The 10,686-nt window shown below is 44.8% G+C and overlaps 1 protein-coding gene across 1 annotated transcript in view; it reads right to left on the reverse strand.

Moving 5' to 3' along the window:
• Positions 1–6,366: 6,366 nt before the first annotated feature.
• Positions 6,367–10,686, reverse strand: part of RNF114 (ring finger protein 114) — a 7,329-nt gene continuing 3,009 nt past the window's right edge. The window contains exons 2-6 of the mRNA XM_009274092.2: positions 9,901–10,051; positions 8,674–8,780; positions 7,817–7,931; positions 6,811–6,918; positions 6,367–6,590 (exon numbers count right to left, since the gene is read on the reverse strand). Of these exons, the coding sequence (XP_009272367.1) occupies positions 6,525–6,590; positions 6,811–6,918; positions 7,817–7,931; positions 8,674–8,780; positions 9,901–10,051 (547 nt within the window). The 3' untranslated portion in view covers positions 6,367–6,524. The remainder of the gene's footprint in view (positions 6,591–6,810; positions 6,919–7,816; positions 7,932–8,673; positions 8,781–9,900; positions 10,052–10,686) is intronic.

A 10,686-nucleotide genomic window follows, 5' to 3' on the forward strand; every position in this document is an offset into this window, starting at 1 on the left:
GGGCTCCGCTCCCGCGGGACGGCCGCGCTGCCTGCCCGGGTGCCCGCGTGGAAATCGCCGCCGCCGCCGCTGCTGACGATGACGACGGGCCATTTCTGGCTTCTCTCCGGAGTGTTTCCCTGTGCCGCGCTACCCGCGGGGACCAGCCGATGCTCCGGGGGGAAGCAGGGCAAGGAGCCATGCGACAGACCCTCGGTCTCTGTGCCCCAGCCGGGGAGACTTGCAGAAGGGGGGCTGGAGGAAAGCGCTGTGCCGGGAGGGTGATCCCCGGCCCCCCCCACGCGTGGCTGTCCTTGCCCCTGCCCCACCGCTGGGGACTGCGGTGCAGATTAGGACAAGCCTCCGCCGCGTCCCGCTGCTCCTAAGCACTGCCGGGACACAGCCCGGCGGGGGGAGCATGCTTCGCCGCAGGTTATTAATCCTCTGAGAAGAGGCAATGACTTGCGAAGGAGCGGGATGGATCCAGCACGGCCCTTGCTGACTCCCTCCCCCAGTCAGGGGTCGGGGCACCTGCCCAGACATGCTTCTCCCTTCTGCTGGGCAGGTTTCAGGCAGCGCAGCCTCCCCTAGCAAGCTGCCCTCTGATTTTCTTTTCCCCTGCCTTCCCCTGACTCCTTCCCCACAGGCATGGCAGTGTGGGTCAAACAGCCCCAATGAGGCACACGCTCCTTTTGGCTTTCTGCTCCCCAGGGGACACGTGCCCACGGGAAGGTGCCCAGGCCTTGCTAGCGGATGCTGGGGGAGTGGTGAGCAGAGCTGGAGCGGTCCCCCCGGCCTGGCAGTTAAAAAGCCCAGCCTGGGCTTCCAGCTCACCCCGTCCCTCCGGCTCACGTGGGGATTTCCCCGCTGGAAGGGCTCAGGGCATGGGTCCAGCCACCTGCTGCAGGAGCCACGCTCAGCTCAGCTCCAGGCCAAGACAGCTGCTAGCGGCGGGCGGCTGCGGGAGGAGGAGGAACGGGACCTGCTGGGAATGCCTCCTCGCTGCCGGCCAGCGGCCAGCCCTGCCACTCAAAAAAGGGCCCATGGAGCCGGGCCACTCGTGACTCAGCCTTCACACACTGTTCTGCCAGCCCTCGCTGACCACACATTACTGTTTAGCCACAACCCACATGAAATGCAGAAGTGGGGAGCAAAGCTTTCCACTGGCATGGCTGCAGTGCAGGGGGCTGAGCTCACTGTCAGTCTTTCCTCAGGGCAGGAACAACTTGGAAAGCTTATTCTACCAGCCACACGCAGTCCTGCAGAGACGAGACGTGTTTGCAAGCTCTTCTCCTGCAGCCAAGTGCTCTGGAGCTGGATCCGTCCCTCCTTTGCTGCAGAATTGCCCATGGCTTTCAGCAGGTGTTTATCTGCACAACTCATCCCTGGACCAGCCTGAGGTTCAGGGGAAAATGTGCCCCCAAAGGCCTTGGGGGATGCAAATCACAGAGGCCTGGTCCACCCCATTTCTCGTGGGGGTCCAGAGGTGCAGCACCCTGCGGTGCAGGGGGCAGCAGCCCGGGTCCTGCTGCAGGTGCCTCCCCTGATGCCTCGCCAGTGCCCCCCCACACTCCACCACCTGCCACGGATGTGGTTACCTTGGGGACACTTGTACGAGGAACCCAACTAGGTGGTTTTCTTTCAAGAAGAAAAGCCTGCTCCTCTGTTCTTTCAGAAATGTTAATGATAGATCTGTTCCAACCACTGCGCGTGGAAAAAACTTGCATGTGCTAGAGGAAAAAATCGAGATCAAGTGACCTGACCTGCCTATGCCCGTGAGCCAGCAAGCTGTGGGACAGAGAGCAGGAGACCAGAGGGGAGGGGAAGCTCTGCAATGATTCATGGACTGGAAATGGCAGTGGTTTCTCAGCCCTCCCACCCTGCACCAGAGCACCGCGGAGCACAGCTGCTGAGCCCCAGGGTGGTCAGAGCAGCCCTGCACCAGCCCATGGCACAGCTCCAGTCCCAGACCCACATGGACTAGCCCAAGGAGCTCTCAGGTACACGCTAACCACCTCCGGAGCGGCAAGTCTGCTGCAAATTCTTCCTTTTACTTTCTTTGGCCCCGTGGCTCCATGAAGCATCTCAAATACCCTGCTGCGGAGCAAGGCTCCTGCCGCCAAGGGAGCCTGTGATGGGGCAAAGGGAAGTTCTGGCCGTGAGGGGTGGGGATCAGGCGTGCACCCTCGCTGCAAGACCGGAGAAGCTCCGTGAAACCGGAGCCCATCGCAGGCCCCTGAGCCTGGTGGAGGAGGACGGGGAGGAGCGCAGGGCCGGGAGGTGCGAGCCCCGTTCTCTCCAAAACGCAAGACCTCCCTCTGCTGTCGGCGCACGCCGTGCCGGCCACCGCTGCAGCTGCCGTAGCCCCCGGGGTGGGTTTCTTCCCTTACGCTGGTGTAATGGCAGGGAACCTCATTGCCTGGGGGTACTAAAACAGCTCCCAGAAGCTCCACTGTATTATTTTTTTAAAGCCCGGTGTCTGAGCGCTAGGTAAAGACAGAACAAACGTGAGAAGAACTGGAAGACAGACCCAAGCCTGTAGTGACGACACTTATTTTCACTAAGCGCTGAGTATTTTCTGGAGTTTTGGGGAAGGAAAAGGAAGTTTTTGTAGTGGTTTCAACAGTCCTCGTTTGTATCACCTGGAGAATAATGTAGTTTACCCATAAAAAATGAGTTGCTTTTGAAGAATGAAGCATGGACCAATACAACTGTGACATGAAGCTCTGCGTTAGAAAAACAAACAAAAACTCACCCCCAAAACAGGCAAATGCCCTGTTGTCATTTTTAGTATATTTAAACCAAAGAAAAGCTTTAGGACTGTAAGCACATCCCTCATTTGCTTTTCTGTGACTTAACATAGCCTTGGTATTGCGTGAGAGGTTAATCCTTCTTACACTGCTCTTACCAGTGACCATCCAGTACAGCTGGCCAAAGGCCAAAGGCCTTGAAGCAAATTTGCTTCATGTCAATCAGGTGACATGAGGACCCAGAATATACCGTTAATGCTCTATTATAGATGGGATCCTTTACAAGATCTCATCCCCCGCCCCCGTGTAAGGAGACCAGGGGGATTTATTGCCATAATTCCAGATGAAGCGGTGCCTTTGTGTTAGACAATTAATGCTGACAACAATTTATCAGACCTATTAAAGCCAGGCTTTGACTGGAGACAGATTCATTTAAAAAAATAGCTCAGCTGCAAGCTTGTCTCCTCCCATTCTGTCCCTCTCCCCCTGCGCTAATCATCCTCCTAAGGCTGACTGCCTGTGCCAGACACAGGGAATTTCACAGGTCCGAGGTGGCCCGATTGCATTATCACCAACAATGGGCACTTGGGATTTGCTGCGGCTACAAGATCAGTTGCTGACGAGGTGAGGGCAGCTCTGGCAGAGTAATTCACTCTTCTGCAGTAACATTCCACTGGATTTAGAAGCCCAAACTAGCTTGTTTTATAATAAGGCTTTTTTTCACCACGAGTTTCTGCACACAAATGAGATGATGCACGGCTATACACAGAACACACGCGCCTCTCAACAGAATGTCTTTTTAAATCAACCAGCAAATACCAGTAAGACATAGCACAGCGTGTGTAAACACATTTGTATTTGTTTAGTTGATGAAGTCAGCAGCATAGAGACACAAAGCTCTTCAGCAGCTGGAGTAAGTGGAAGTCTACGGCTAGGTTTATCTCCGAGCGGTTCTATGGATGCTCATCACAGCACAGAAAACAGTGCTGCGAATTCTGCTGTTACCAAGCTAGCAGGTGCCAGGACATTGCTTCTAACTTTGATTAGCGTAGGAGTAAAAGTAGAACTAGCGTGCATTTTCCAGTCAGTATTTTTGGTCTGCACCTTTTGTGACATAACTCCCAAGTAATAAATTGATGCAAATCAAACTCAAGTTGTATAGTCAAGGAACGGGTCTGCACAGACAGGGTACCATCACCCAGCACGAGCAATTTCTGACCGGTCATTGCTGCCAGCCAGACTTCACCTCCTCATTTGGATCCACCTAAACTGAGGACAACACAAGGACACAAACATCACAAACTTGACAGCCAGAGGAGTTAAAGCTATGGGAGCTGTAAGGATTTCAACAGAAAAGCCCTGCTGGACGGCCACACTTTCCCCGATTTAACAAGAAACTCTAGGAGGGGTTTGTTTCTACGGCTTATAGGAGTATTCGCATACAAGATGCCACCCGCAGTATTCCGGCCAGCTCTAGCAGAACTTGCTCTGAACTCGACCTGAACTATTTTTCATAACCTGCGTGGTCCACTGTTTGAAAGACTGTAAATAAAGTTGCAACTAACCAGTACAAAATATTTAATGGAAGCCAAAAGTTGAAGCCTCTGCATTTCTCAACGTCTATCGTGCTCCCTGCAGCGTTACACAGCCGCTAAGAACCGTTTTTAGGGAGGTGCTGAAATGAAATGTATGGACCACAAGGAAGAAATGACGAGAGTTGACACGAAGATAGGATTTTATAAATTAAATGACCTTTATTTGTAACTTTCAAAAGTCAAAAACATGAATGACAAAGTAAGCTGAAATGAAATGTATGGACCACAAGGAAGAAATGACGAGAGTTGACACGAAGATAGGATTTTATAAATTAAATGACCTTTATTTGTAACTTGTCTTCAAAAGTCAAAAACATGACAAAGTAATTGCTCGGAAGCTTCTAACTGCTCCTTAAACGTTTTATCAGAATTGCATGGAAGTGCACTTAGAATAATAGCAGAAATCTAGATTCCGGTCAATGGGTACCGCCAAACTGCGTTCTAGCCAGAACCCAGAAATCCCCATCCAACCACTAATACATTGTAATCTCTTTGCAGATCAAGCATTAAAAATAACCAACCCCAAACACAGTACTTTTTCCACAGTACCATGAGATTCCTCCCCTCTTCAAGACTGAGCTTCCAGTCACCGAGCAGATACTTAAGGATGAGTCTGTAATAGCCCACACCAAGTTGGGGACAAACATACTAAAACCAAGTTCAACTTAAATATGTTAGAGGTCTGGCTGGACACGAAGTTTAATCAAGAGGTTTTAGCTGGGGTGCGTTTCATTGTTTTAAGGGTAAGGCTATGCTACAGTCTGCAGAGTGCAATGATATCAAGTTTACTGGTCAAATAAATTAATTAGTACTCAATTCTGTGGTGATGCAGGTCCACTGCTCCGATTAAACATGCTTAAATTAGACTAGACATCTCAACACTACTGTGATTTACAAGTTCTGGTCAGGTGTCTTAGATCATTAGATCTCAGCATCTTGTCTGTGCAGCTAATGAAAATGTGAAACTAAAAAGGAATCTCTATAGTGAAAGTGCAGACTTGAATACAGAGTATCCATTTACCATGTACTGGAATTGTCATCCTGCTTTCTGGGTTATATTTTACTTTTTCTTTGAAAGCTATACCTGCATACTATACATATTATATGGAAAACAATCTAAGTACAGCTTCAGCTACTTTAGTGACATTTAAATGAAGAACAGGAATTCAAAATACCTGTTAAAATCTGTAATGCAGAAAGGTAGTGCTATGCAAGTGCTATGAATTATTAGTCAGTTTTGCTACCAGCTTGCCTTGAGAGATGGAAAAACTAGGAATATATATGAAAATTTTAGTTTAAGTAGAAAGCAGAGGTATTGGAAAAAAAATTCTGAATTCCCCTACCAGCATAAGGCTTAAAATCACTAGAAAACCAGTATCAAAAACACCAATTTAATCATAAAGCCAGCAAATATGATTAATATTTGCTAAGATAGTTAAAATGCATCATTTTTTAACTAAGACCAACATTAAAGTTTATTTTCCAGGCTACAAATTCTGGTCAAAGTATGGAAGAAAGTAATCATCATGCATAGAACTAAAATATTTTTAACTAGTTGCTTACACAGGTGCAAAGATTTGCTAAGAAAGTTTGTAGTTTGAAGACTCATACTGAAGACGTTTTCCATATAGTTGAGAGGCTGCGTGTAAGAATTTAAACACTGGGAACCATTATGAAGTCACAGGCATCATAGGTCACTTTAAATGAGAGCTGGTCTGACAATGACAGTTAGCACCTAGAGGTCTCACTACAGGAAAACAGAGCTACAAATACACCTCTCGTACTATCATTTAAGATTTGTAAATGAGATTGGGGAGAGAGAGATTTATTAATTAGTTCAGGCCATTCCATTTGGTATGTTTTTGGTTTTAGACAGCCAAATGAACACAGCTGCAAAAGAAACCAAGAAATAGGCATCGGTAAAGGAAAACAGGTTTGTCTCCTCCATGTTGACTTACAATTAAGCTTTGTGTGAAGCAAGTAAGAAAATTAGGCTGACGGGGTTGAACGGCATAGACCATGTTAACAAGAGACTGGTACAGAAATATCAAACCAGGATTTGAAACTGAGATAGGGATTAAAAAGTCTTCCGTATTTCTGGATGCCTGAGTTCATCTTGGGACGTACAGGGAGAAGTGCGAGGATGCTGGGCATTTCCCCCTCACGGAAGCTTGGTTTTACAGTTAATCTTCTAGTTGGTTCATTTATCCCGCAAAGAACGCATCAAAACCTGTGCCATCATATCATCTTCATCAGCATCATAATCCTATGAACAAAGGGTACAGAAATTCTTTTACTGCAACAGCCATGCTGGTTAATACAACACCAAATAAACAGAGAAAAGCTGTCTCTTCCTTTGACTTGCCAATAATCCAATTTCTCTCATGATACCATCTGCATGGATGAGATTTCACAGTAGTGGCTATGTAAAAAAGCTGGGTTTTACGAGTCATCAGGCTGTATTCCAAGGGTGAGGAAACACATACCACAAAAGTATCATATGAAAAGCGATGTCGTCTTTGAAGGTGCTCCATGAAGTTAGCACTCCTGTAATTTGGATCTCCCCATGGCATTGAGGCACAAATTGGGCAAACCTTCAAGAAAAACCCAAAAAAGCCAATTAAGCCCCGACGGTTAAGTGCTTTAACATTTACAGTAGGACAAAGACAGCATGGAAGATTGAAGTTCGAGGTTTGTGACAACCACTATTCTATATGCAAAGTGATGTCAATTAGTTTGCTGGGACATTTAATACAAAAGCCTCAGATAACCCCGAATAATTTGAATTCAAGTCTTAGACCTCTGAACTGGAGTGGCTTACTCTTCTCTCCACATTCTGAAAATCAGAATTGACTACAGCTGTTTGCTTTAGAAGATTTCAGCCTTTATTTCTCAGTAACAGAAAAGTTTCCTTGATCTCCTTTGCAAAGATCACTTCTCTCCAAGGGAAAAAAGGAACTTTTTTCCTAAATAATTTGAATTCCAAAAAGCTTTCCAGAAAAATGAAAGTTCCAAATTCAGTTCCATGTCTTGCAATTCCTTTCGTATGAGAGGGAGTATCAGCAGATAAAGATTACTAGAATGATACGCTATTTTTTGCAAGCATTTTTCCCAATGGTTTGTAATACCTTCTTGCTGACAACAGCAGAGGGGAAAATTAAATGCCTGACCTTTTTTTGAAACTGTATCTTACTAATTTTATGTTTGTTACTGTGTCTAATTAACTTTGAATGTCTGCCATTTTTCAAATATGGAAGGAGGATGTGACCTAGCTGCAACAGGAATAGAGGCTAGTCACCTCCAGAGAACGTATCGAAAACCAACAACAAAATTATGTAAAAGTTAAATGCATGAACAGCATACCCACATTTGACTTTAACAGGAGTAATTATAAATATGTACTTAACTTCAAGAGTAAGTCTCTAATTCATTGTTTCAAAGGGATTTAAGACTAGACTTTATTGCAATTCTTGCACGAAGACTTTTTATTACCACTTGTTTTGCATCCATGCTGTGCAGTGTTTTGCAGTGTTCAACTAGTCCTTCTTGATCAAAGTTTTTCTCGCTGCAATATGGACAAGGAAAGGTAAAGCGATTTGGGAAGTTCCTGGTTGGGGGGAGAAAAAGAGGTTATTTATCGCTGTAAGAAAGTTAACAGTAAAAGCTTTAGGATTCAATACTCAAAAGTTGTATTACCAGCTCTTAAGAATACAAATAATTTAAAGCAATAGTCTTATTCTATGCAATTAAGACAAGCTAATTTTAAGAATCAGCTTTTTAATTCCCAACAATAGCTTAAGGAAGTCTTAATATCATCCATATTTACACATAATGAGAGCTCTTCTACGAATGTTATCAATGCCATTTACCATCTTGTTTGATTTTTTTTTTTTAAATGCACAGGGTACCGCCCAGTATGCTACAATGCAGATGAGTGCACTGCAACGAGTCCTACTTCCCTTCGTTACAAGTTACTAGAATCAAGAGACAGAAAGATAAAGTTTTCTTTTAAGAAGTAGCTAGTTTTACCGAGTACCCTGATCTTTAAGATGTCTAGTGCATGGACTATGTAGAAAGCAGAACAGCTTGCCTGTGAACAGTCAGATGCAGGATTAAGGCTTAGTTTTTAACAATGTAAAAGGATTAAAACAATTAATACCCAAACTGAGCAAGGAGGTAAAGTCTACTTTTACTCCAAAATTCTAGTTCGCGTGAAACCCCGTAATGTAAATTTTTTAAAGATTCTTCTCAGAAGAATCAAAATTGAGATTTTTATCATGATTAGTCAGTAACAGCCCTGTTTTTATGACAAAAAAAAGGACAAGTATTTCCAGAGAAGAGCTAGTTACCTGGTGTTGTGAAGTGGTTCTTTAGTTACGGCTTTCACACCTTCCATTATATAATTCTGGTACTTTGAACAAGAAGCTGCATGGCTACGCATCTTTGAGAGATACATCTGTGCAGGCAACAATTGCATAGCAAGGTTAATTTAAACTATTTGCAGTTACTTCTACACTTTTAAGCAGAAATAGTAAACATGTAAAACAAAGCAGCTTTCTGCAGACAGTGTTAAAGCAGGAAAACCCAAACACTTCAGGTTGGTGAGGCAGAAAGCTTTGAGATTATAGATTAGTTAAGCTGTAACTTTGCTGCCTGTAATATTTTACAAATACAACACTGTTCAGGACAGCTCACTTTTCTTAACCTATACTATAGTATAAAAAAAAAAACCCCGCTTCATATAAAGCCAGTTTACCTGGTCACTAAGGAGAAGAGACAGCGTATGGAAAATAATTTGGCTTTTAGTACAGATCTTGGTGTAGATTGATTGCTAATTGTTGAATCCCATTAATGAAAATTGAAATTTACAATAAGGAAATCTGTAACTCAAGGCACTACATTTTTCTAGCAGCTGGAATGAAGACAGAATGAAGACACTACCTAGAAGTAAAAAGTGAAATTAACTGAACTGTTACCCTCACCTTAGTGCATCTAGTTATCCTTTTCTTGTTGCTTTGCCATCTGCTAAGATATTTTCTTATAAGTTCAATTAACGCTAAGAAGCCCAACTTTACAAAGAAAAAAGAAATGACAGGAAGGATGCCATGCAAGCATTCAACATGCAGGACACTAAAAAACAATAAGTCTATGGAATACACTACCCATAAGACAACTTTGACTCATAACTATTTCAAATGAAGCAAATAAGTTTAAGAGCCAAAGATTAAGAGCCAAAGATATCACTATCTAAAACCCACATCCACTGTTTCATTACGACATTCCTCCCACAGACACGCTCACAGAAGCGACTTCAGAAGCAATATTTTACTATAATTTTAAAAATCAGTGTCTTCCATTTGACATTCACTTCCTGAAGAGATAACAATAAAAAAAACTGTGGAAAGAATGTCAACATTCGGGTGCTGCCTATATAAAATATCTTTAGCACTTATCAGAACAAACATTTTGACTCGATTCTGCAGAACGCTGAAGAGCAAGCACTTTATTTCCCTCTAAGCAGTACGGCCAAGCATGTAAGTACATGTCATGTACTTAATTTCCAAATACTTTCATACTTTTTTATTGCAGCCATTGCAAGTGGTTTCTGTCGTTTCAATTTGCTTTTCCAAGTCCAGAGCTCTGCTACCAGGTGACAGGGTACTGCGGCAGACACCACAAACTGGCTTTTTCGGCTTAAGACATTCCTGCAGGCACGGAGTGCAAAAGCTAGGGTGGGAGAAAAACAGTAGGTGGTGAGAACAGCCCTGCTGGACACGCAACGTAAACACCCAGAGGCCTTCCACGTCTTCTGCTCTAAGTGATAAGAGTCTGAAGAAATGATAGCTAATAAAACAGCAGCCTGTTGACATTTGTGCATGAAGGGAGGAGTACGATTCTAGTTCATTATTATCTAGCTCAGTGTTATTAGCTTTTGGACAGTGCTCTGCTCCCTCAGTTTCCCCATCTTCCAGGAAGGAAAGTAACCGAAAGTGAAAGAATGTTAGCTTTTATCCCTGCTGGGTTTTCTTTGTTTGTCTGTTTGTTTTTCCCTTTCATGGAAGCCCCAGGCCACCCATAAGACGCTGCTGAAGAGCGGAGCTGCCTGCGGAGCCCCCTTGTCCTCAGGCATTTCCCCATCTTCCAGGAAGGAAAGTAACCGAAAGTGAAAGAATGTTAGCTTTTATCCCTGCTGGGTTTTCTTTGTTTGTCTGTTTGTTTTTCCCTTTCATGGAAGCCCCAGGCCACCCATAAGACGCTGCTGAAGAGCGGAGCTGCCTGCGGAGCCCCCTTGTCCTCAGGCAGCGCTGCTTGACCCCATCTCCCCCAAGGGGATCCGGCCCCCGCCGCACAGGCGGCGGCCT

This window comes from Aptenodytes forsteri, unplaced genomic scaffold (genome assembly GCF_000699145.1).
Source record: "Aptenodytes forsteri isolate BGI_AS27 unplaced genomic scaffold, ASM69914v1 Scaffold159, whole genome shotgun sequence".
NCBI classification, from domain to species: domain Eukaryota; kingdom Metazoa; phylum Chordata; class Aves; order Sphenisciformes; family Spheniscidae; genus Aptenodytes; species Aptenodytes forsteri.